Source organism: Erinaceus europaeus, chromosome 4, assembly GCF_950295315.1.
Source record: "Erinaceus europaeus chromosome 4, mEriEur2.1, whole genome shotgun sequence".
Taxonomy (NCBI): domain Eukaryota; kingdom Metazoa; phylum Chordata; class Mammalia; order Eulipotyphla; family Erinaceidae; genus Erinaceus; species Erinaceus europaeus.
Window position 1 is genome coordinate 95,220,107 of NC_080165.1, and position 27,986 is coordinate 95,248,092.

General features: G+C 38.9%; 1 protein-coding gene across 29 annotated transcripts in view; it reads left to right on the forward strand.

Moving 5' to 3' along the window:
• Nucleotides 1-27,986, forward strand: part of RBFOX2 (RNA binding fox-1 homolog 2) — a 301,357-nt gene that overhangs the window by 226,897 nt on the left and 46,474 nt on the right. For all 29 annotated transcript variants that reach the window (XM_060190072.1, XM_060190089.1, XM_060190075.1 and 26 more), the window contains one exon: nucleotides 17,340-17,564. In XM_060190072.1, the coding sequence (XP_060046055.1) occupies nucleotides 17,340-17,564 (225 nt within the window). The remainder of the gene's footprint in view (nucleotides 1-17,339; nucleotides 17,565-27,986) is intronic.

The window sequence follows — 27,986 nt, forward strand, 5'->3', positions numbered from 1 at the left end:
TCATCCTTCATGGACCTGTATTCTCCCCACCCACCCACCCCAGAGTCTTTTACTTGGGTGAAATATGCCAATTCCATTTCAGGTTCTACTTGTGTTTTCTTTTCTGATCTTGTTTTTCAACTTCTGCCTGAGAGTGAGATCATCCCATATTCATCCTTCTGTTTCCGACTTATTTCACTCAACATGATTTTTTCAAGGTCCATCCAAGATCGGCTGAAAACAGTGAAGTCACCATTTTTTACAGCTGAGTAGTATTCTATTGTGTATATATACCACAACTTGCTCAGCCACTAATCTGTTGTTGGACACCTGGGTTGCTTCCAGGTTTTGGCTAGTAAAAATTGTGCTGCCAAGAACATATGTGTACACAGGTCTTTTTGGATGGATGTGTTGAGTTCCTTAGGATATATCCCCAGGAGAGGAATTGCAGGATCATAGGGTAGGTCCATTTCTAGCCTTCTGAGAGTTCTCCAGACTGTTCTCCACAGAGGTTGGACCAATTTACATTCCCACCAGCAGTGTAGGAGGGTTCCTTTGACCCCACACCCTCTCCAGCATTTGCTGCTGTTACCTTTTCTGATGTATGACATTCTCACAGGAGGGAAGTGGTATCTCATTGTTGTCTTCATTTGCATTTCTCTGACAATCATTTTTTCATGTGTTTCTCTGACAAGCATTTTTTCATGTGTTTCTCCGCCTTTTGGATCTCTTCTGTGGTGAATATTCTGTCCATGTCCTCCCCCCATTTTTGGATGGGGTTATTTGTTGTCTTGTTGTTGAGTCTGGCAAGCTCTTTATATATGTTGGTTATTAAACTCTTATCTGATGTATGACATGTAAAGATCTTCTCCCATTCTGTGAGGGTTCTCTTGGTTTGGGTAGTGGTTTCTTTTGCTGTGAAGAAGCTTTTTAATTTGATGTAGTCCCATAGGTTTATACTTGCCTTAGTCTTCTTTGTAATTGGATTCGTTTCATTGAAAATGTCTTTAAAACTTATGCAGAAAAGAGTTCTGCCAATATTTTCCTCTTAAGATAGTTTGTGGTCTAACATCCAAGTCCTTGATCCACTTGGAATTTACTTTTGTATTTGGTAAAATACAGTGATTCAGTTTCATTCTTCTGCATGTTTCAACCCACTGTTACCAACACCATTTGTTGAAGAGACTCTGCTTTCCCTATGTGATAGTCTGGGCCCCTTTGTCAAAGATTAGATGTCCATAGGTTTGGGGCATCCCTACTGTTTTAAGAATAGGTACCAATAATAAATAAATATTCTCTCGTGAAAATCCTTTTAAAAGGAAATCTTAAAAAAAAAAAAAGTTTTATAGCCTGATGACAGGAACTCAATTTTAGCACTTTTGACAGATCACCTGAAATCTCTGTTAGAGTGAAACAACTAGTCTGTCACTCTCTGTCCCCCAGCAAAGTAATGTCCTTTCCCCTTTGTACTACCTCAAAACATATACATTTCTGTTTTTCACTTTTTTTTCCATATATTAGTCCTGTGAGCCAGAATACCTTTTTTTTTAACTCACATAGTTAATTTCTGCCTTAAAGAGTCTTCTTAGACTTCACCTCTTCAGAAGACTTGCCCTGTCTCTTAAAGCCCTCTCTTAGGCTGCTTTGGCTTTGTGAATATGATGCTCTTTTAGCCCAAATTACGTAAAACTGTAATAATGAGCATATATGTCTCTGTTTTCATCAGACTGTAGTTTATCATAGTATTTAAACTATATTACCAGTGTTTATTACCGTATCAGTTTCAGTTTAGCACTAAATAAATGCTTCTTGACTAACCTATAACCCTTCAGCTTGTTAAGTCATTGAATTTTGAAACAAGATACAAGAGGACTAGACTGAGTAATCACATAGATTCTGGCTTATTACATAAACCAGCCAATTTTTACTGTAAAATATAACATCATTTTTAGAAATGGATGCTTTATTTGGCTAGAAGAAATGGGGAAGTTGGGATTAAATAGCCATTTACAGTTCTCTTGATGTTCTTATGGGATATGAAGTCTACCCAGAAGGAAGGTTGGGGATAAATGGCTTATGAGCTCTAGCTTCCTGTGAGTCAGGAAGGTGGGTCAAAGAGGAGAATCCAACAAGTCTAGAAAAATAGGGGGTGGGGGGGCAGAGGGGCAGGTGGTAGCATACCAGGTTAAGCGCACATAGTATGAAGCGCAGGGACCTGCATAAGGATCCCAGTTCGAGCCCCCGCCCCCCCCCCCACCTGCAGGAAGGGTTGCTGCACAAGTGGTGAAGCAGGTCTGCAGGTGTCTTATCTTTCTCTCCTCTCTGTTTCCCCCTCCTCTCTCAATTTCTCTCTGTCCTACCCAATGGAAAAAAAATGCCCACTAGGAGCAGTGGATTCGTAGTGCAGACACTAAGCCCCAGTGATAACCCTGGAAACAAACAAACAACAACAAAAAAAGCGCACATAGTACAAGGAGCAAAGAAAATCAATACACACGGACCCCGGTTCAAGCCCCTGGTATCCACCTGCAGGGAGGAGTAGAAAAGCAGTGCTGCAGGTATTTCTCTCCTTTTCTGCCTCCCTCTCCCCTCTTGATTTCTCTCCATCTAACTCTATCCAATAAATAAGTTAAATTAAATACTACACATGGTATGTATACCAAATATGGTAGCATACAGCCATGTATGCATTTACTAATAAGGAAACCTCCTGAGAAATGTGCCATCAGTTGTGCTATTATCATATAGAGCATAGTGATCAGACTTAAGTGGTACAGTATACTATATGGAGGGGCTTCTGTTCTATATAATTGGCTCATTGTTGATCAAAGCATTAAATGTAGTAATGACTGTGTTGGGTATAGTCATCCCCTTCTCTCATTTTTATTCTATTCAAAGTGACCAAGTTAGATTTTTGCATACTGCTTTTGAAGGGCTGTCAACACAGATGTATTAGATATACCCATCCCATGTCATTTTCAAAACTTGCTGTTCATCTTTTTTTGACCTCTCTGTTTGTTTCATTTTGGATAATTTCTACATTTATGTCATCAAATGCACTGATTTATTCTTCAATCCAGTATTTTTAAAGTCTCAGGCAATACTTTTCTTCTCTAAAATTTGCATATATTCTTTATTTTTTCCTGTGTTATAAAATACAGATGTTTTAATGTCTCCTTTGCAAATTTAACATATGTATTAATTCTAGATCAGTTGCAATTGATTGATTTTTTTTTTCTCATCGCTATGGGATTAATTTTCTGCTTCATTAATATTATGCCAGACAATTGAATTTTATATTGTTGGATGCTTGGTTTTAAAGACTTCTGTAAATATCTTTTCTTTCAAAGAAATCCGTTAACACTAAAATAGTTTGCTTGAGTATGCATATACATTTTTTGACTTAGTGTGCAATATGGTTTCTTAGAAATAATTTGATCATTTCAGATCTTGCTTTTTAAGCTTATTAAGATAGAACCTGAACTTTGCTTAGTCTCTAGTTAGTTTTCCCCCACTATTAAACTATGATTATTAGTATCTTATCTGATGCCTCTCAATCCATTCTTGACTCCTGGGAATAGTCTCTACATCTTTGTAAGCTCCTCCAGTTCATTCAGGCCATCCATTTTCTTCTCTATGATCAGGCCATTTCACACATACATGCAATGATCACTACTTAACTGAGTACTTGAGGGAGGCCCTCTGTAGGTCTCAGTGTTCTCTCAGTTCAGCTTTGTCTTTTGTACTGCTCTCTCCTGATAGTTTTGTCTTTGCTTCCCTAGACTTCTAGCTTTATCTCCTCTAATCATGGAGACCACCAGGTTCTGCTTGGGTTAGCCTTCAGAGCCAAAGTCTGGGACAGTTATAAAGTTCAACTTGCTTGTTCTCTGCCTCAAGGATCTTCATCCTTTGTCAACTGTATACTTCTTTGTAGACACTTTGCCTTCTTCCCCCACCAAATTGTTATACCTCTCATGTACCCAAAACTTTGAGAAATGTCTCATGTTTATCTGGGTTATACACATAATTGACTGTTTTACATACAGATTTAATTTCCTAAAATTCTATCTCCTACAGTTTGAGGGAACATGTGCACAAGATAAGAGGAATCAGTGTTGACTCCTTAAAGTAACTCTTAGTCACTTTGAGGGAAAAGAAACAGATAAGCTATTTAATGTCTTTTTATTGACATTCTGTTACAGAAAAAAAATACTTAGTTTCACATGACAATATGCCTAATGTTTGTTTTTTGTTTGTTTGGTTGGTTGTTTTACTATGTTTTGTCCCATGGGTAGGACCCCTTTATTACAAAAGAATGGATTCTTAAATCCACACTGATTTCACTGGGCCTCAATGCCTGCAAGACTCTACCATTTGCAGCAGCCTTTTTTCTTCTTTTAAATAGAGAAAGAAAGACAGACACAAGACACTACATGACCACATCAACACTATGAAACTTCCTCCCTGCAAGCACTTCCATGTGGTAACCTAGGAATGAACCTATGTTATCGTACATGATAAAGTGTGTACTCTGCCAGGTGAGCCACCTGACAGAGCACTAAATTTTATTTTACAGATCATGATAGGTATCCAGAGAAAAAGTTTGTTTATAAGGTCAAATGCCAAAATACTAACAGAATTGGTGCAAAAACTCTTTTTTCTAGTTTGTGTTCAGTGTAATGCTACTATTTATTGCTATTCCTCCTAGATAGGAAGTTCCAGGTTTTTAACAAAATTTTAGTCTATAGAAAGTTAAAATATCAAATCCTTATGCTCCTCATGGTTAAACTTGATGTATCTTGGGCATTCTTTTCTAGAAAATTATTCTTGAAGGAAGCTTGATAGTTTAGTTGCTGTTATAATAATATTCTAGATAAAGAAAATTGTTAAATAGAAAAATTGACTAACCTTTTGAGTTTCATTTTAAGTATTCTGAAGTTTTGTTGTTATTGTCAATTTTAAAACATTTGATTTGACACAGATAATTCCATTAGCTTTTGTAGTTCCCAGAAAACAGAGCCTGGAACAGAACCTAATCTAACACTTTATTGGGGGGGGGGGGGAGGAGAAGGCAGAGAGGGTGTGAAACAAGAATTAAAGAGTGATGAGAGCTTTGCAGCAGGCCTTGCTGATGATTATCTGGTTTCGCAGATATCTTCAGAGATTGTATAGAACTCTTGCTTCTCCAGTCAGAGGCCTTCTGCCTAGTGATTTCCTCTGTCTCCTGCTCCTGTTCCTCTTCCTTTTGGTTAGACTTGCCCTACCATTAGCTCGCCAGATCCTTTCAGTGGCCTCAGAGAGGTTGGGTCCCATTTCTCTCCCAAGAACAGTGTCACCTTGGAGAGGAGTGGATGTAGGAGACTACTAAATTTCACTATCAGCTCTTCTATTTGTTTTGTGTACATGTATTCATTTAATAAAAAATAAAATTCACAAATAGAAGACTATTTTTAAAAGTCCAGAGCCATCAAGGTAACTCACCTGGATAGTGCACCTGCTTGCCATGTCCAACTCCCACAAAATTAGAGGCAGTTTCACGGTTATGTGCTCACTTGAGTGCATGTGCTTTTGCTCTCGGTGTGTGTGTGTGTGTGTGTGTGTGTGTGTGTGTGTGTGTGTGTGTGTGTGTGTGTGTGAGAAAAATCTGCGTGGTTAGACAGGGACAGCAAAAAAAAAATTCTAGAAATGTCAAAGATATTTTGAATGCTTTTGGGGAAAAATATAAATATTCAAAGATAAATTCTAATGAATAGTTTATATCTAAATAGTACTTTTACAAAAATTAGAGTGTGGAATTAATCCTTGCTCACTGCCCCTACCTTACTCTCTTATCATAGTCACTCAGCAGTGAAATCTACGTGTCTCTCCCCCAAGCCCACGGCTGATTCTGCTGGTTCTACCTTTGGATTGTTATAGCACACCTCCTCTAATTTACTTCCCTCTACTTCTACTCTAACTCATGGTCTTATTTTTTATTTATTTATTTATTCTTAGATAGAGACAGAGAAATTGAGAGGAGAGGGGAAGATAGGGAGAGAGACAGAGAGACACCTGCAGCCCTGCTTCACCACTTGTGAAGCTTTCCTCCTGCAGGTGGGGGTCAGGGGCTTGAACCTGGATCCTTGTGCATTGTAATATGAGTGCTTAACCAGGTGCGCCACCGCCTGGCCCCTCATGGTCTTATTTTAAGTCCCTCAAGGTTAGTAGTATCCTTCTAACAAATCTCTTTGTCTTCCTTTCCTCCTATCACCTGCTTCTCCAAGCTGTGTTTTAGTTTCTTCTGTGGTTATAGCTTCAGTAACAAAAATTTGTAGTTATTGCTGTAGTAGATAGCATAGTGGTTATGCAAAGAGACTCATGCCTGAGGCTCCAAAGTCTCAGGTTCAATCCCCCACATCACCATAAGCCAGAGCTGAGCAGTGCTGTGGTTGGTATAAAAAAAAAGGGGGGGGGGGTCGGGCTGTGGCGCAGTGGGTTAAGCGCATGTGGCGCAAAGCGCAGGGACCGGCATAAGGATCCTGGTTCGAGCCCCCAGCTCCCCACCTGCAGGGGAGTCGCTTCACAGGCGGTGAAGCAGGTCTGCAGGTGTCTATCTTTCTCTCCCCTTCTCTGTCTTCCCCTCCTCTGTCCATTTCTCTCTGTCCTATCCAACAATGAATTGCGTCAACAAGGGCAATAATAATAACCAGAACGAAGCTACAACAAGGGCAACAAAATGGGGAAAAAATGGCCTCCAGGAGCGGTGGATTCATGGTTCAGGCACCGAGCCCAGCAATAACCCTGGAGGAGGGAAAAAAAAAGTGTAGTTATTGACATATACTGTGTTGATGTCTTTCTCTTGTCTCTTTTCTTTAACATCTATTGAGTGTTATTAAAACCACCATGGGGTGGAAAGGGTAAAGATGAAACTGATCTGAATTCAAAGGTGTATATTCTGTGTAGACAACAGATACTCAAATAATTTTAACAGAATATGAGTGTTGTTATAGAGGTAAGTATTAGGTTTGGGGTCAGGGTCAGGAGAGAGAATTTTTTTTTCCTATTTGGTGGGTGAATAGGAAAGCCCTCTATGCAGTAGATGGTCACATTAAATGTTAAAGTGTGGGGAGTCAGGCGATAGCGCAGCAGGTTAAGCACACATGGCGCAAAACGCAAGGACCGGCATAAAGATCCTGGTTCGAGCTCTCCCGGCTCACCACCTGCAGGAGAGTCACTTCACAGGCTGTGAAGCGGGTCTGCAGGTGTCTGTCTTTCTCTCCCCCTCTCTGTCATCCTCTCCTCTCTCCATTTCTCTCTGTCCTATCTAACAATGATGATATCAATAACAACAGCAATATTAACAATGAAAAACAAGGGCAACAAAAGGGAAAATAAATAAATTATTTTAAAAAATATTAAAATGTGTGTGAGTTATCTAGATGGGTAGAAAAGAGAAAGGGAAAAAAACTTATTAAGCAGAGGCTGGCAGATGCAGAGAAAGTGGAGGGTGTAACAAACTGCACAGGTTACCTTTGCAGAATGCATTTCATGAAGAGTCGCAACTGGACTGAGCCACTGTTGTCTCTGGCCTCCAAATTAGTCTGCCTGCTTCTGCCTTTGCTGAGTGATCCATTTAAAGCCTCGATGTGAACATGACACTCAAAAGCCTAACTAGAGGGTAAAAGCCAGAATTCCTGCAGCAGCCTTAAACTTTATACCATTTCTACCCAAAATCTCCTTCCCCACATCTACCTTTCTCACTATGTCTCCTGCTACTCTTGCTCTTTGTTGATTCTGACTTAATCATAAGTACCTCCTTATTCCAGATTCCTAGAATAGTCTAATCATGCTTTCTCCTCTAAGCCTTTGTATTTGTATTCCCTTTGTCTGCAGTGCTCTTACCCCCAAATATACATATGAGTGACTCCCTGTTCTTCAAGTATCAGTGCTCATTACCTTCACTTACCACCCTGTATGAAGTAATAACCATCTCTCTCTCCAGCCTCAAACTTCTGTAACCTCATTTTCGCTTTGTGTTTTTCTCGCTTTATTTTTCTGCATATCACTGTTTCACTTGCTCATTTTTCATTTGTCTCTCCCTACTAGAATATAAACTCCATAGGACAGGAATTTTACCTTTTAGTTAGAATACAGTTTCCCCAGCATCTAGAGCAAAATGTCTAGCACATAATATATGCTCAATAAATACTTGACAGCAAGAACTGAAATGAGGCATGAATTTTTTTTTATCATTTTACTAGGGGAGCAGTTTATAGTACAGTTGTTGTTGACACAGGCACATTTTCTCATCTCCCTATTATAGGTGTGTGCAAAATACTGTCACTCTGTCTGATTTAGATAATGGTTTAGAAAGATTATTCAGGCAGTTCCTTAGAAAATTAATTAGATTGAGACTCTAAGGAAAGGAAAACCATTAAAAATCTCTTGGTATAAACTGGGTGAGAGTTGAAAGAGAACAGAAACTCCTTTTGCTTTTTATTCACTCCCCCACAGTATATAATATGGGCCTCACATAGAATTTTACTACAAAAATGTGTACTTAAAGAACTGTAGCTAACTTGTTTTAAGGAAAACACACACATATATGTGTATATATCTATATGTATGTATGTATATATACACACACACAAACACACACACATATAGTCAACCCATAACTATGAGCTTGGGAAAACTATGGTTGTTACCACTTTAAATAACTAGTAAAAATTTAAAAATAGCTTCTTTAATGTGGCAGATATTTTTGAATGGTTAATAATAGTATGGTATGCTTTCTTCAGAGTCATTAAGCTATTGAAAGAAAAGTTCCTACTTATTTTTTTATGGATTTGATATTTCATAAGCAGATATTCTGTTATGTGGTTCATTTGATTTAACAAGCATTTTCTTTTTTTTAAATTTATTTTATTTTATTTATTTATTCCCCTTTTGTTGCCCTTGTTGTTTTATTGTTGTAGTTATTATCAATGTCATTGTTGTTGGATAGGACAGAGAGAAATGGAGAGAGGAGGGGAAGACAGAGAAGAGGAGAGAAAGACAGACACCTGCAGACCTGCTTCACTGCCTGTGAAGACTCCCCTGCAGGTGGGGAGCCGGGGGCTCAAACCTGGATCCTTTTGCCCGTCCTTGAGTTTGGCGCCACCTGCGCTTAACCCACTGCGCTACCGCCCGACTCCCAGCAAGCATTTTCTAAAGATTAACTGCTATATGCTTATATGATGCAGTCACTGGTCTACTTAAGAGACTTTACTTGTGAAATGAAGAGTAGGGTGTAAGCCACCCTGTTCCTGTGGATGCAGATAACATGCAGTCTTGTCCCGGGGATAGCATAGTGAAAATCTTTGTCATATATGTGTATCTTATGAATTGTTCATTTTAAAGTAGATTGTAATAGAACATTTGATGCCAAATCCATAAAAGGTAAGTATATTTTATTCAAAAGGTACTACAGTCTTGCTTATATTTTATTCTGATCCTGAGACTAATTTTATGGATAGTACAGTTTAACATATAGAAAATACAAACTTTGTACAAGGACCTGAGTTCAAGTCCCTGTCCCCACCTGCAAAGGGGGGAAGCTTCATGAACAATGAAGCAATGCTGCAGATATCTCTTCTTCTCTCTTCCTCTTTAGCCTTCCCCTTCCCTTCACAGTTTCTTTCTGCCTCTGTCCAAAAAAAAAAAAAAGAATAAAAAGGCAAACCTAATTGGTCACAAAGATTATTAAAATAAAGAATAAAGTATCACAAATTGTATATTTTAGAGAGAATAGTCATCTGTGCATTGTACACATCAGCAGATACATTGTATGGAACAGATAGCCATTAATTGTGTATAAGGGTCCTCTGTTTCCAAATAGCTGAATAAGCATATCTCTGGTGGGCTCTTGTTGCCAGTGAAAGATATGCTTCATAGAAATTTGAGGTTCTGAATACTGCTCTAAGGAGATACATTAAAAGGAGATTTTAAAAAGCAGTAAGATTATAACAGGGTTTATCATTTTAACCTAATGGTCTGTTGGTTTGGAAGATCTTGTTCTGAAATATTTATTTTTCTGTTTAAATATTCATTGCTTTGGGATGGCAGAACTCAGCCTCAGGGGAGAGGTCAAGCTGACTTTTTTTTCTCTAAATTGAAAGGACAAAGAGAGAGCAAGAATGAGAGAGAGAGAAAGAGAATGAGCATTGGAGGCAGTTTTGCAGTATTCTTGTTGGCTTGTTCCTACATTTGCTTATACCAGAGTCTGTATTTTAACTTTATTTAAGTATTAAGGTAAAGCATGCATTTCCTGCTGTATTTGCTTTAGTTTTACTTACTGGTTTTGCAAGAGCTCATAATTGCACTTAGTCCCTTCCTGTGTCTTCTTTCCCCTTCATGTAGGTCTAGCACTCTTATACTTTGGGTCCCATATCTTCAGTTATGCCATCTCTAAAAGAAGGACCCATTCCTAGCTTTACACTTCAAAATGTCTGCATTTTTTAAAGCTAGTTTGTATTACTGAAGGTAGGAGTTCTGGCTTCTGTAATTGCTTCTCCATTGGACGTGGGCATTGGCGGGTTGATCCAAACCCCCAGCCTGTTTCTGTCCTTCCCCAGTGTGCCAGAGCTCTGGAGAGGTGAGGTTCCAGGACACACTGGTGAAGTCATCTGCCCAGAAGTCAGGATAGAATCACGATAGCATCTGCAGCTTGGTGTCTGGAAGGTGGCAGGACATAAATTGTGACAAAATGGTTAATGAGCAGGAACCAAAAAGTAGGAATAGAGCAGATGAGATTAGGGATTACAGAGTAGAAGAAAGCTAGAAAGTCCATCTTAGGCATGTTCCTGGGAGCATTGGGGCTATCCCTACCATTGCTGTTTTGTGGTAAGGTCCTGGGAGAGCCCAGAAGAGGGCTTTTGATGACATTCCTGCTGTAAGTGACCAGTGGTGGTGGAGAGAGGGATCCATTAGAGGTCTAGGCCCATTATATTTGTGTGGGAGTCAAAGGGAAGGGAATCCGCTTTCAAGTAATTAACTTTTATAGGTGTTATTACTTTCCCTCTATAATCGCTATTCCTCTTCCCCAGTTTATTTTTTTCTATTTTTTAATTAGTGATTTACAGAATTACAAAATAACAATACAATTCCACACTGGTACCACCAGCCCAATTTTTTTAAAGATTATATTTATTTGCATAAGAGAGACAGATAAGGAAAATGACCGGTGCACTGCTTAGCTCTGGTTTATGGTGGCACTACGGGTTGAACCTGTGGCATCAGGGGCCCCAATCAGGCAGGCAGATCTGTTGTTCTGTGACTGTACTGCCTTTCCAACTCCCCTTTTATTATTGTTGTTGCCACCAGGATTATCTCTGGGGCTCAGTGTCAACAATTCAAATCTACCACTCTGGGTAACTTATCTCCCCCACACACATTTTTTCCTTTCCCTTTTTCTATTTTTGCTGTAACACAAAGAAGTTGAGAAGGGAGTGGGAGATAGAGAGGAAGAGAGACAAATAGATACCTGCAGATCTGCCTCACTGCTTGTGAAGCTTCCCTCCTGTAGGGGGGCATCAGGGGCTTGAACCCAGGTCCTTATGCATGATGATATGTTTCCTCAACTGAGTGCACACCACCAGCTCCCTTCTTTACTTTGTCAACAACTCATGGTAAAACCTGTATAGCATTTGTTTCAATATGCATTACTGACATTAGGCTCTTTGATCATACTAATAGCATGCATGTGACTTTTTATCTTAATCTTCCTTTATTTAATGTATCTTTAATATTGAATATTTGTCAGACACCACATGGGATTGCACAAAAAAGGCTCCACTCACCATAATGAAGCTTTTAATCTAATAGGACAGAGATAAGATACATATCTAGTTAAGATTTTTTTTTATTTAAATGTCTGCACATATTCATGGTGTCAACTAAATGTTATAAGAATATAAGAAATTGGGAGTCAGCCAGTAGCGCAGCAGGTTAAGCTCACATGGCACAAAGCACAAGGACCGGCATAAGGGTCCTGGTTTGAGCCCCCGGCTTCCCACCTGCAGGGGAACCACTTCACAAGCGGTGAAGTGGGTCTGCAGGTGTCTATTTTTCTCTCCCCCTCTCTGTCTTCCCCTCCTCTCTCCATTTTTCTCTGTCCTAACAACAACAATAATAACTACAACAATAAAACAACAAGGGCAACAAAAGGGAATAAATAAATACTAAAATATTTTTTAAAGAATATAAGAAATTGATCACTTTTAACTGGACAATGGTTGATGTAAACACACCTGCATTATTAAACACTGTACTTAGGTACTTTTGATTCCCTGAGTTTCTTGTCCACTGTCACAACAGACCTTTGAGTCTGGATTCAAGCCCAAGTTTGTTTAGTTCTAAAGCTTAATCTCTGTGTTTTACAGTAAGATTCACAGCATTGACTGGCCTCTAAGTAAGGCCTGGCTTACTGCCTACCTGGTTTTCTAAGTTTTCATAAACTAAGAGTAATTTTTAAATGGCTAGAAAAAAAAACAAAGTAAAAATAATATTTTGTGACATGGAAATTATATGAAATTAATTTTTTATGTAATGACAGGACATCATTTATGTGTGATACCATTATCCTGGACAATTTTTCCTTTTTTTTTTTTTTTGAAAGAGACTGAGGAGAACACTAAAGGACAGCTTTGTTTATAGCTTCCTGCCTAGTCCTGTAATGGATTCATAATGTTGACTAGAAGGACTAGACACAGCCTGCTCTTTCTAGCCTCACGATAGCTTTCTCCAATATGAGGACACCCCTCGTCTTAGATTATCTGCTTTACTACTCTGTACTTTATTATTCTGCTTGTGCAAAGTACTAAGTAAGTACTTAAAAGTAGTAATCCATGACTTTGTGCCAGATATAGTTTTAAGTGCTGGAGATAGAATACTAGACATTTGAATTGACAAAGCCTCCTGCCTCTATGAAGATTATACACTAATAGAGGAGAGAAAATAACTGAATTAAGTATTAACAGTGTTTAGGGGAGAGGGAGAGGAAAAGGATTGAAACTTTCAGTAGAGTAGTCAGGTTGGTTAAGTCTTGAACAAAGCTGTGAGTTCACATGCCAGCAAGCATTGGAACACCTGGAGCTTAGTACTGTGCTGGGCACTGAACACAGAAAATAAAAAGTGAATTTTAATGTTATACTGAATAGTACAACTAAAAGGTACTTTTCTTCTGTTCTATCACACAGAGTCATAGTTTATACTCAGTTGAAGAAAAGAGTTATAAATAAGTCTATATTAGATTCTTACTAGGTGATCTAGAAATTTTATTTGCATCTTATGTCTAATCTTGTGAAAGAGAAAGTTTATAGACTGCTAAAGTAAGGCAAAGAAAATGTGCATCTAAATTTGTGGAATACAAGGGAAAGTTAGTGTGAAGAGCAGGATCGTATTACATGCAGTTGAGCATACACACTCCCATGCACAGATTGTGATTCAAGCCTCAATCCCCACCTGCAGGGAAGAAGTTTCACGAGTGGTGAAGGAGCACTGCAAGTGTCTCTTCTTCTCTTTCCCCTCTCAATTTCTCTCTATCAAATAAAAAAGAGCAGTGACTGTCGTGTAGCCACTGAGCCTCAGTGATAACCATTATGATGGCAACAACAATTTTTTTTAATTTATAAAAAGTTTGTTTCTAAGATGAGATATAGTTGAACTGCTTAGCCTCAGGTATTAGAGTAGTAATAGTCGAGATCATATGAAATTTGAAATTGTCATATAAACGTGGAGGTAGGGGTCAGGCGGTAGCGCAGCGGGTTAAGCGCACGTGGCACAAAGCGTAAGGACCGGCATAAGGATCCTGATTTGAACCCCCAGCTCCCCACCTGCAGGGGGGGGTCTCTCCGCAAGCGGTGAAGCAGGTCTGCAAGTGTCTTATCTGTCTCTCCCCCTCTGTCATTCTCTCCTCTCTCGATTTCTCTCTGCCCTATCCAACAATAACAACAATAATAATAACAACAATGATAAACAAGGGCAACAAAAGGGGAAAAATGGCAATAAATAAACGTAGAGGTAAATTCTTCCCTAAAAATAATAACATTAATTGTTATCGCTTAGTTTGTCTGAGAGCTGTAGTACTTTTCTTCCACACTTATAACGTTAGAATATGACCTGGAAATTCAATAATTCTTAATAAGCCACTTAACATTTTAAATAATAGCAGTATATATTTGGGTGGGTTTCACACATTATAGGATGTATGAGATAAAATGTGAGATCACCTCATTCCAGTTTTATTCCTTTGGTACTGTGCAAATAATAAATTTTAACAATTTATTTCAATTTCCTGAAAATAATAGATAATTTACCAACAGTTTCTTCTTGACCTAACAGAAGATATATATATATATATATATATATATATTTCCCTTTTTAGAAAACAGTTCAACCTCTGCTTGTCTTCCGTTTCTTTGACTCTCACAATACTGAGCCTATAGTGTGTCTTAGAGAATGTTTTTATCTTTCTTCCTCTATCTCCCACTGCTAATTGATGTGTTTATTCAGTTGACTGAGCCAGCTTTGACTACCCCTGAGGGAGGGTTAATATCACGTACTTGTGTGCCAGAGTATGACTCCCAGCAGGGCTGAGGTAGCGTGGAAACTATATAAGATGAGCCTGAGAGGACAAACTCAGAGCATGAGAAGTCACCTTTGCCATGCTGATCAGAACTGGAAAACAGACCTTTGATGTTCTTACACTCTTTTATTCATGAATCTACCAGAACCTGGATACTTTTTATTTTTGTCCATCTTCAGGCCAGTACATCCATTGAGGGCTTCTTAAGCACTGTGTGTACTTCAAGATGCAGAATACAGGTTATCTGCTAAATGGGTGGAGCACTGAATAATTTGAAGAAGAAGAGTTATTTTATTTCCCACTAGAATGCCCAGAATGGCTAGGGGGACATCATATATAATATCCCAAGCTAGGAGGTCAGATGATGACGCATCCAGTTAAATGCACCTATTACCATGTACAAAGTCCCTGGTTCAAGCCCCAGCTCCCCACCTGTAGGGGGGAATGTCTCACAAAGAGTGAAGCAGGTCTGCAGATGTCTGCTTTTCCCTCTCCCACTCTCTCCCCCCCCCTCAATTTTTCTCTCTCCTGTCAAATAAAATAAAATAGGAAAAGAAAAAAAATGGCCCCGGAAGCAGGGGATTTGTAGTGCTGACACCAAACCCCATAATGAAAAGGATTTATATAATGATGAATGACAAAGATAGACTTTTTGTTTGAAAAATTATGGGTAAAAATTCAAGGGTTTCATATCTGTAACCTTGGAAGAATTACTGTAGCTTCTGATGGAGTAAGTGATGATACAGAACTCTGGTGGGAATGGTGCAGAATTATACCCCTGTTATAATTTTGTGAATCAATATTAAATCACTAGTAGAATAAAGAAAAAAGTCAGGGGGTTCAAAGCACAATTTCTAAGAACCAAGCAAAGAACTTTGTGTAAAATAATCCTTAGTACTATGAAAAAATTATTCTTGGACACTGGAGACAGCTGGATTTTGATGCTGTATAACTTTATTAAAGAGGAATTTTGGTCACTAGCTGTGCCACTGCCATTTTCTTAAAAACTAGTTCTGTGATTCAGAGCTTCATTTATTGATTGTATTTTTCTCTTTTTTATTTTAAAAATATGCTTTGTTGAACTGTCTATCTCTAAGGCTTCATGAGAGCTGTGGTGATAACATTGGGAGGGTGGGGTCACAGAACCATGGTGTTGGGTGCAGTGTGGAACTATACCCTGTCAATTTATAACCTTTTATAAACCATTATCAAATCACTAATAAAAGTCATATTAAATGTTTTTAATTGAACTCTTGGCTTTATGACAAGAGCAATGTATGCTTGTTATGAGGAGAGTGAGATAATTTGGGGGATTTACAAATATGTTCATTATCTTGACTGGTGCTGATTTCATGGAAGAGAAAATATACCAGATTGTACACTATAAATAAGTAGATGCAATTCTTTGTGTTTGTCAATTATACACAATATAACTAATTTTTAATTTTTTTCATTTGTTAAACTAGGAGTTTAGAGTTTGCTTTGGTGACTACAGGGAGATATAATACAGTATCTATTTGCTCAGGTGGTGGTGCACAGAGTACTATTCTGGTTCTCCTCTTCTCTTTCACTCTGAAAATAAGTAAATCTTAGTATTTTCTCCAAGTGAGCATTGTTGTTATATCTACCATTTGTATTTCATATTCTGGAAATTCTTTAGCTATGTTCTTTGTCTCAGTATATGTTCTTATCAATTTGTATGATTTACTCTTGCAATAGCAGTGATAACCCAGAGGCTGTCTTACATATAGTGAATATTTTTCCTAGTCATTTTTTCTATTTACTTTTAAATCCTTTTCTCCACCTTCCCTTTACCCTCCCTCCCATAGTCTGTCTTTTTTTTTTTTCCTTCCCAATTTGGTCAAATATGCCAGTTATTTTTTCCCCTTCTCATTTTTTACCTACCTTAAGAATCCCCACTATACACTCCAGTTTCCTAATGTTTTTATCATTTTTGCTGTAATATTAAATTGTATTCTTTCTAGAATTATTTATTAGTGACTTAATATCAATGTACAGAATTATAAAATAATAGGGGTATAATTCCACACGGTTCCCACCAGAGTTCTATGTCCCCATCCCCTTCATTGGAAACTGCAGTCGTTCTCCCAAGGTCACAGATATGACTGATTGACTGATGTGTGTGTGTGTGTGTGTCCATTTTTTTTTCTATGGTCCTGCCTTCTCTGTGTGTGTGTGTGTGTGTCCATTTTTTTTTCTATGGTCCTGCCTTCTGTGTGTGTGTGTGTGTGTGTGTGTGTGTGTGTCCATTTTTTTTTTTCCTATGGTACTGCCTTCTCTTCCTTCCTAAGTCATGCCTACACCTACACCTACTACTACTTCCAAGTGTCCTCCCATTTTTTCCTCTTCTCTCAGGGTCTTGATAGAATTGGAGTTCAGAGCCCTCTGGTTCTCCTAATATTTCTCCCCCTCTGGGAATATGGACCAAAATTCTTTATGGGTCTCAAATTAGTTTGTGTGGAGTATGAGAGTTTTTTTTTTTTTTTCTTTCTGGTGGGTAGCCAGCTTTCACAATCCTCAGTCCATGATCATATATTTCTCCATTCATCACAGCCTTCGTGTATTGTATTTTGTTGTTTTATGCAGAATAACTGATAGTAGTGATGATGACTGGTTACCTTTAAAAATAATGTGAAATCTTCCTGCAGCTTTAGATTCATTTCTGTTTAGGATCGTATGAGTTTAAAGTCACTGTCCTTATTCATCCCCCCCCCCTTCTCCCTCTCTCTCCTAGGGTAACCAGGAGCCAACTACAACTCCTGACACAATGGTTCAGCCTTTTACAACCATCCCGTTTCCACCACCTCCACAGAATGGAATTCCCACAGAATATGGAGTGCCCCATACTCAGGACTATGCCGGCCAGACCAGTGAGCATAACCTGACACTCTATGGAAGTACACAAGCCCATGGAGAGCAGAGTAGCAATTCACCCAGCACACAGAATGGTTCTCTTACGGTATGTGAATTATGAGATAGCAAAAGGTTCATATCACCATGTTTAGATCGTCGCCTTAAACCATCCTACCAGAAAATTCTTTGAACTAATTTTAGCATTTATGTTGTGTTGCATAGTACGTATATAATTTCAACTGTGGTCTAAGCATCATAATTATTGAATAAGAATTTAGAATCCAAACTCACAGTCACTACTTATGAGCCTACTGTCTAGAATTGGTACAGATACTATAGCAAGGTAAGTGCAATGGTAAGAGTGAATTTAGAGGCTGTTGTTCTTGTTCGCTTGACCAATAACCTTGTGCAAACACTCATGTCCCTGTCTCAATTATCAGCGTATGCATCTCTCAACACTGGTCTGTATTTTGATGACAATGACTCTTCCTCCAAGGAACTGGGTATTCTTTCTTCATCCCTTTTACGATTTCTGTTGGTATGCTTTTAAAAACCTCTTCTGTTTCATTTAGTTTAATCCCCCCTGCTTAACACTATTCTATTTACATAACCACTTCATTCTATTTACATAACCGCTCTTAACAAGCACCACCCTCCCTCCAGGGCATTGGTGGTTCAGTGATAGAATTCTTGCCTGCTCCGCCTCCTCTCCTTGTCATACCCTGATTTTCACCAGTCACTTTTCTCTCCACCCTCTCTGCATCGCATCCTGTTCCCACCCTACTGGGCTAGTATATTTATAAGGACAAGATTGTAGTTTTTAGTTTAGCTTAGCTTGGTATAGATTGCGCTGTGTCCTGCATGAATAAAGAGATACTGCCTACAACCCAGCCATGAGTCCCGGGTCGTCTGTTACCGGCCCTTGAAGCCAGCCCGTCGAAAACAACAGATTTCTTCTTTTCTATTTCGTTCTTTTAATATTGCAGTACTCCAGGATTAATCCTAGGACTCCTTGCCTCTTCTTATGTCCTTGTCCTTTGTAAGCATACATAAAATTCATCTGGTTGCACAGCAGAGGCTATGGACTACTATTTTTTTAATATATATTGTATTTATTTATTTTCCCTTTTGTTGACCTTGTTTTATTATTGTTATTGATGTCGTTGTTGTTGGATAGGACAGAGAGAAATGGGGAGAGAAGACAGAGAGGAGAGAAAGACACCTGCAGACTTGTTTCACCGCTTCTGAAGCGACTCCCCTGCAGTTGGGGAGCCAGGGGCTTGAGCCTGGATCCTTACGCCACTCCTTGCACTTTGCGCCACCTGCATTTAACCTGCTAAGCTACCACCCAACCCACTACCATTTATTTCTTTCCCCTCTGTATCCAGTTCTTTAACAAGTCCTAGAAACTACAACTCTAAGGGTTTTTTTTTTTCAATCTCTTTTATTTTAAGATTATAGCTGGTGTCGGGCTGAGCTTCATTGACGGGAGACAGACGACCCGGGACTCATGGCTGGGTTGTAGGCAGTATCTCTTTATTCATGCAGGACGCAGCACAATCTAAGCCAAGCTAAGTTAAACTAAACTACAAACAATCTTGTCCTTATAAATATACTAGCCCAGTAGGGTGGGAACAGGATGCGATGCAGAGAGGGTGGAGAGAAAAGTGACTGGTGAAAATCAGGGTATGACAAGGGGAGGGGGCGGAGCAGGCAAGAATTCTATCACTGAACCACCAATGCCCTGGAGGGAGGGTGGTGCTTGTTAAGAGTGGTTATGTAAATAGAATGAAGTGGTTATGTAAATAGAATAGTGTTAAGCAGGGGGGATTAAACTAATGAAACAGAAGGGGTTTTTAGAAGTAGAATTAGAAACATACCAACAGCTGGGATGTATATATTATCAGGAATCTAGCTCTTCTGCCAGATTTCTTGGAATTGAGTCACTGTCTGACCCTGTATCAGATGTACAGTGATCTCATGTCAGCTATTTAATCTCTCTCTGTCTTGGTTTGCTTCTCTGAGTAAAGGCAATATTAACTACCTCAAGTGACTGTTCAGAGATTTAAGAATGTAATTCTCATCATCAAGTTTTTATCATCAATACCACTGTTCTAGTGCAAACTTCGTCACTTACTTCCCATATCCCTACTGCCTAATATACTCATTCTCCACAGAGCAACCCAAAATAGTTTTTTTTTTAAAACGGCAAATAATGTTCTTTTCCTGGTTAATTCTAATGATTGTCTAACATGCTTCAAATAGAGTCCAAACTCCATACTTGCTTTACTAGTCCCTCTTACTCCAACTTAACTTCATTGACTCACCTATTTTTACCAACTTGTTGAAGTTTAACAATAACTATTTTGGAGCTCCAGTGGCACAATCAGCACACGGTACTTATACAATAATAGTTATTTAACACAAGTCAGTGGCTATTCTATAGGCCATTATTTCCCCCAATAAAATGATTAAAGAAAGTATCTTTATCATTGCTATAGAGAATCATATTGTCTGTAATATTGGGTAGTATATTTCCAAAGGTAAAAATGTTCTATACTCTGCATAGGAATATTTATCACTAGTTAAATTTCTTTTTGCCTTTTCTGTATCGACTATAAGAAGGAAAGATTTAATAAGTTTTTATCACTTGATAAGATTTATTTTCCAATAAAGTTTTCTAATGGAAGTTTTCCCTGTATCATGAAGCATTTAATGTTGCAACTATTTTTCATTTTTTTGATTTGTTCTTACTTTGAAAGTGTTCCTATCAATGTTGTTCAGTTATACAGAAGCATATATATAATGTTATAATTTATAAGTAATGTTCTGAATAGACAACTACCGGGACATTTATTCTTGAACCAAAAATATGCAGCTTCTATATTGTTTCCAAATAATTTTAAAACTATTATGAATCAGATTCTTACTAGAACAACTATTTCAACCAAAAATGTGAAAAAAGAATAAATCTGTAGGAGTTTTAATTATTAGGTCTGTTTCTTTCCTAAGTACCAGTTTTCTTCTAGTTTTAAGTATATTCTCTATTAAATGAAAGTTGTCTCTTTTATTGGTAATAAAAACTCCATATAGGTGTCCAACTTAAGAGAGTTGGGACAGACCCAGGCAATAAATCTTAACAAGGGATAGCGCTTCTTGGTAATAGTGGCATTGATTGGACCTTGTATTAAGAGTAGTTAGAATGTGAGCATGTATAGGTAGTGGGAAGAATTAAAGAAGTCACTTCTTTTTTTTTTAATATTTATTTATTTATTCCTTTTTGTTGCCCTTGTTTTATTGTTGTAGTTATTGATGTCGTTGTTGTTAGAACAGAGAGAAATGGAGAGAGGAGGGAAAGACAGAGAGGGGAGAGAAAGACAGACACCTGCAGGCCTGTTTCATTGCCTGTGAAGCGACTCCCCTGTAGGTGGGGAGCTGGGGGCTTGAACTGGGATCCTTATGCCAGTCCTTATGCTTTGTGCCACATGCACTTAACCCCCTGTGCTACCTCCCGACTCCCTAAAGAAGTCATTTCTCAAAGCATAGCTAGATAGATCAAAAGGTCTTGGATAAAATCATGGGTTTTCACTTGACTAAATCTTTGGGTGTTTGGTGGAAACCAGTGGGAATTGAGGTTTGAGAAAAGTCACTTGAATATATATTGGAAAGAGGGTTTTTTTTTTTTTTTATAAAAGGGAAGCATTGACAAAACCATAGGATAAGAGGGGTACAACCGCATACAATTCCCACCACCAGATCTCCATATTCTATCCCCTCCCTGATAGCTTTCCTATTTAACCCTCTGGGAGTATGGACCCAAGGTCATTGTGGGATGCAGAAGGTGGAAGGTCTGGCTTCTTTAATTGCTTCCCCACTGAACATGGGAATTGACAGGTTGATCCATACTCCCAGCATGCCTCTCTCTTGGAAAGAGTTTTTTTAATATGCCACTTTACTGAAGGATTTTGAAAAAGGCAATAGAGATTAGCGGAATTGTGCTTCCAGAATACTAATCTTTTGTGTATATGAGATGAATAGAGCAGTTGGAAGACCAGTTAGGAAAGACTCTTGTGTCTGGAGTTGATCTTGAGGTTCTGGTCTGGGAACTTGAAGTGAATAAGTAGAAGAAAGAATGGATTGAAGAAAAACGTGAAGGTTGAAGGTACAAGATTTGTTAATTAACTAGATAAGTAAAATGGGATCTGAGTCAAAGGCTGTGCCATCATTATTGTTATAGAATATCATGCATGAATCATTTTCCCAAGATTGAAATTTCTCATCTGTCTAACTCTCAGAGGAGTGTAGTGAAACTAAAGTAGAAATGCCGTTGAAGTTAGTTGTTTGACTAGTTCTTTAAGATGATTGCTTTTCACCATCATTTTAAATCAGCTGTCCAGTTGATGCTCTTTATTTGCATTTTCTATTATTGTGAGCTACCATTGTATTTTAATAGTTCTTGTTTATTTGGGGTGGAGAAAGCAAAAAGAAAGGATTCCTCATACAGAAATGACAAGTAAGCTATAAAATCAGGATGTGTTTTAAAAGCTGATTTTAACATCACAGTTGCAGATTCTTATGCTTTTAAGATGAACACTTATTTTGACAGTCAGTTGACCCCATACTGGGCATTAGCAAAAAAGATAGCAGTTAGGGGTCTCCCACCTGGGTCTGCAGAGACCTGGATTCACTCAGTCTGCCTGCTGAGAAGAAACAGCCTCAATTCCTGTAAGTTTAGATATTTTTCCAAATGCCAGCAGGCATAAATAACCAAAGCATTTGAACCAGAGAGGCTTTGGTGAGTAATTGTTAGATATGATGGCTTCTACATAAACATATACTCTCTCCCCTGTGTGATTATACTTTTCCTGAGGGCAGGAACTGTTGCTTGTAATTCCTCTTATTGCTCCCATAGAAATGTAGTGTAAGAAAATGCAGCTTACCAAGGCAAAATTAATCATCTATGAATGCTGTGATTGTAAGAGCAAATGTGAATATCATTTGAAGTTATTGGTGGATCTAAGCAAAGATTTGAAGAGGTCTCTGGGTAGTCCACCTTATATTAATCACCTGTGCATGGTATACCTTTCCTCACTGAGCACATCCCTCACAACCTGCCTTTGAGCATATCTCTAAATAAACATAGCTCAGGCCCCATATTGTCCATTTTCTTTAGTTTTTTCCCTTGTCATATACTCTCTCCTGAAGTTTCAGTCGGATTTCTTGTACTACGATATAGTATGAACTACAGTATAGCAGCCTGAAATTTCCTGCTTCCTTTTTCTGAAAAGTCTCTTGGGATTTGGCTACTGAAACATAGCCAAGAAGATACAGCTTTTAACAGGGTGTCCATTTGCACAAATGAAAAGAATGCCAGAGCACAATGGAGAAAATAGGGCTCAAGTCCTTCTATTTTGTTGTGCATTGTTGGTCCATATTCCCATCAGCCTACTGCAATGGGCTGTTATAGCATGTTCTCTTTCCAGGCTGAATGTTAGTCTACAAAGAAAATCATTGATCCTGTCATCTACTATTCCAAGAGAGGCTTCTCTTTGTTACCCAAAGTAGCAAAAGATAGAGGACATTGAGCCTATATTAAGTTATCTATATTTATTTTTTCTCCCCCTACCCCAAGTTCAACCCCCACCAAATTTATTATAAAGCTATCCCTACAAATAAATGTTTGTACCTTCCATCTCTGGAGCTTTGGTACCTTTGAGCAGCATGACAATCCATGAGGAAATCATAGCCTGGTCTAAAAATGCAAGTGTTACTGCAGAAAACCTTAATCAGAATCAGTCATAGACGGTTTTGAACTGAGAAAAATGCTTTTGCTTCATGCAAAACATAAGATACCTCAGTAGAACTAAAATGATGCTATGAGCTGTACTGTTTTTCTTGACTGCACTCCTAGGTTGGGACAAGAATGAAGAAGTTCTAATGATTAATTCAGGGGAATGGTTTTTCTTTTGTTTGTTTTTGTTTTGTTGTTGTTACTGGGGCTTCAGGAGAGAAAGAGCTAACTCCAGAATCAAAGTTACCTTCAGTTAGGTGAGGGTCGCACATGATAAAGCAGCCATATAGTCCCGGAGAGGTATTTGTAAAAGTATCTAACCTTAACAAAAGTAGGCTATAAGGAGTTGTACATTTCCCATAAACATTCCCATAAATAAATGTTTTGTACTTTCTCACTTTTGATGTCAGCTAGCTCTGATTAAAATCACTAAATTAAATAAAAATAAAAATCACTAAATTTTAAAACTAAGTTGGGCATCTAGTGAGGTGACTCACAGTATTTCTTTTTTTTTTTTTTTAATTTTTTATTTAAGAAAGGATTAACGAACAAAACCATAAAGTAGGAGGGGTACAACTCCACACAATTCCCACCACCCAATCTCCTTAACCCGCCCACTCCCATGATAGCTTTCCCATTCTCTAGCCCTCTGGGAGCATGGACCCAGGGTCATTGAGGGTTTCCGTAGCCAGTCAACAGCATCAGGTTGAGCCTGATGTAAAGTTTTGAGACCTCCTTTGAATCTGGAGAGGTGGCAGTCGTTGACTATGTGGGTCATACATAGTCTGTCTGTAGCCGCAGGGGCAGTTCGGGTCGTCTCTGGCTCCCCAGCGATGGAACATAGCGGTGCACCGGCCATGGCCTGTTCGATAGCAATTGAGGAGGGCCCAATCATAACGTGCTAGGTCAAAGCCGGGTTGACGCTTGCAGGGGTCTGTGATGAGGTGTTTGTTCTTTACCTCAGCTGACTGCCAGCTCTGTTTCCAAGAGACTGGAACAGAGAAGTTCAGTGTAGGCGTAGGGGACCAGATTGGGTGACGAGACGTCAAGCGTTGAACAGGGTGGGCGAAGATATCCGCGTATATTGGCAGGTCCGGTCGAGCGTAGACGTGGGAAATGAACTTAGATGATGCCGCATCCCGACGAATATCTGGCGGGGCGATGTTGCTAAGAACTGGCAGCCATGGAACCGGGGTTCAGCTTCCCCACTGAACATGGGCGTTGACTGGTCGGTCCATACTCCCAGTCTGCCTCTCTCTTTCCCTAGTAAGGTGTGTCTCTGGGGAAGCTGAGCTCCAGGACACATTGGTGGGGTCTTCAATCCAGGGAAGCCTGGCCAGCATCCTGGTGGCATCTGGAACCTGGTGATTGAAAAGAGAGTTAACATCCGAAGCCAAACAAATTGTTGAGCAATCATGAATCCCAAGCTTGGAATAGTGGAGAGGAAGTGTTAGGAAGGTACTCACTGCAAACTCTAGTGTACTTCTGCTTTCAGGTATATATTTTGACTCACAGTATTTCTATGAATGAAGCCTCTGTGACCCCTGACTCTGTGTATGCAAAAGCTGTGACTCTAGTCACAGCTAGTGACTATCTAGCGTCTATCTAGTGTCTATCTAGTGTCTATCTCTGTCAGTCTCATAAAATAAATATTTGCCTTGGGAGTCGGGCTGTAGCGCAGCGGGTTAAGCGCAGGTGGTGCAAAGCACAAGGACCGGCATAAGGATCCCGGTTCGAACCCCGGCTCCCCACCTGCAGGGGAGTTGCTTCACAGGCGGTGAAGCAGGTCTGCAGGTGTCTATCTTTCTCTCCTCCTCTCTGTCTTCCCCTCCTCTCTCCATTTCTCTCTGTCCTATCCAACAACGACAACAACAATAATAACTACAACAATAAAACAACAAGGGCAACAAAAGGGAATAAATAAATAAAAAATAAGTTTAAAAAATAAATAAATAAATATTTGCCTTAAGATGACTTCACCAATGTGTTCTGCAACCTCATCTCTGCAGAGCCTTGCCCCACTAGGGAAAGATAGAAATGGGCTGGGAGTATGAATCCACCTGCCAACATCCATGTCCAGCAGAGAAGCAGTTACAAAAGCCAGACCTTCCACCTTCTGGACCCCATAAAGAATTTTGGTACAGGGCTCCGGGCAGTGGCATAGCAGGTTAAGTGCACATGGTACAAAGCACAAGGACCAGCCTAAGGATCCTGGTTCAAGCTCCCAGCTCCCCCCTCTCAGTCTTCCCCTTCCTCTCTCCATTTTTCTCTGTCCTATCCAACAACAATACCACTAACAACAATAATGATAATAGCAATAATAACAAGGGCAACAAAAGGGGAAAAAATAACCTCCAGGAGAGTGGATTCATGGTGCAGGCACCAAACCCCAGCAATAACCCTGGAAGCAAAATAAAAAATTGAAAAAATGAATTTTGGTCCATACTCCCAGAGGGGTAAGTGTTAAGGGAAGATGACTCCAATTCCAGTAGAACTCAGGGAGAGAAGGAGGGATGGGGGGTGGGAGGAAGGACACTAAGAAGTAGTAGGTGTGACTTAGAAAGAGAAGGCAGGATCATAGAACAAATGGGCAAAGATACATATAAATATAGATAGATGATTATAGAAATAATGCAGTTTCCAGTGGAGGAAATTGGGACACAGAACTCTGGTGGTAGGAAAGACATGGAATTATACCACTGTTATCTTATAATTGTGCAGATCAATAATAAATCACTAATAAAAAATTTTTAAAAAAGGGGAAAACAATAAATAAAATATAGGCCTTAAAGCAAATAAACATAACTAAGTCAGATTTTAGAAATCATCTTTTGCCTCCCTTTTACGGCAGAAATCAGCTGTTTTAATTGATTTCAACAAGGTGGCAGCTAACTAGTAACAGCTGCCTTTAGGAGATCCACCTCAGCAATCTTATTATTTGCTTACCCATTATAAAATAATCCACTCTAAAATGCTTACCATTATAATTTTTTTTTTAAAAAAAAGTGATGAGAGTTGAGTAATGCCACACCCAGTAAAGTACACACATTTTCAAGGACCTGAGTTCAAGCCCCAGATCCCCAGATACGGAACAGTCCTGTCTTAAGGTGCTACTCCTTAAGACAACCAAAAATTGTCTTACCTTCTTACTTTTCACTTATTTTTCAGTTCTGATTTTCTTTTAATGAATTTTTTAAAATATTTATTTATCCCCTTTTGTTGCCCTTGTTGTTTTATTGTTGTAGTTATTATTGATGTTGTCATTGGATAGAACAGAGAAAAATGGAGAGGGGAGGGGAAAACAGAGGGGTAGAGAAAGACACAGACCTGCTTCAATGCCTGTGAAGTACTCCCCTGCAGTTGGGGATCCAGGGATTTGAATTAGTATCCTTATGCCAGTCATTGCACTTTGCGCCATGTGCGTTTAACCCGCTGCACTACCGCCAGACCCCCTTTCAGCTCTGACCTTAATACCAATTTGAGCATACTAACAGATTCCTTTTCTTCTAACAAGACATTAAAATATTAAAGAACCATTCAATTAATTATAATGTTTTTAAAAATTAAAGTGCTCTTCTATATTTGTTTCACTAAAGACTACATGCCTTTACATAATTTTTCTGGTTTAAAAAAAATTTGGTTTGCTGCGTGTGTGTGTGTGTGTGTGTGTGTGTGTGTGTGTGTGTGTGTGTTTATCTAGTGCTGGGGAATAAGCCCAGAGCCTCTCACACACAGTACTGCTGAGCCCCTTCCCTAGCCCAGCTTTTATTCTTTTTAGACAGGGCTGGGGTATCTCGCCTGGAGTTTCCTTGGTGCTGTTCAGGCTGCTCTTGTGTGGTGACATGAATCAAAGCCAGGGCCACATGCATGAGAAGGCCTGTGTTTTATGCACTGAGGCATCTCTTACCTCACACATTTTTTTCAGTGTTTTCATGGTGTGACATGATAATAAGTATATGGTGATGATATTAAATATGCAATGTCTTTTTTAAGATCAATTTATCCCACTAAAAAGATATAACTAGATGTTTTCTAAAGAAAAGCTAAATTACTGGTTTATGGGGGGGCAGTTAGTTTACACTTACATGCCCCAACAGGACTAGAACCTCAAAAATTGCCTTGTAATACTCAGATAAACAGAAGAAATACTTGAAAATTTAAATCTAAAATCTAAAAATGATTTACCTCAAATAGGAAATTGATCTACATAGATGTAGACTTGATATTCTGTGCTCCAAAATTGTGTTTGGTTGTGACATTAGTTGAAATGATTTTATATACATTCTACCACAAGACTTTTTTAGCTGGATTATTTTAGCACTGTAAAGTAGCTTGGTTTTTTAGTAAGTAAACATATAAACCAAGATTCCCCCCCCCAAAAAAAAAAAAGGAAAGAAAGAAAAAAGAACCAAGGGCCTCATACTTATATAGTGCCACTAAACTGTCTTTCCAGTTCAGTTTTTTTCTGTCATTAGACAGAGAGAGAGAGAGAGGAGGTGGGGGGAATGAGAGAATGAGAACCTGAGGGACACCAAAGCACTTCTCTGCCACTTAGGGAATTGTCTTGGTGATGTGCATGTTGTTCTCAAGTGCTACTGGGTTTCTAACCCAGGATCTCACACATGGGAAAAGTGAAGTCTTTTACTAAGATACCTCCCAGACCCCAGGACCTTTATAAGCTTTAAGAAAGAATTTATGAGATCTAATTTTAGTAGATTTTAGCCTATCATATATTTC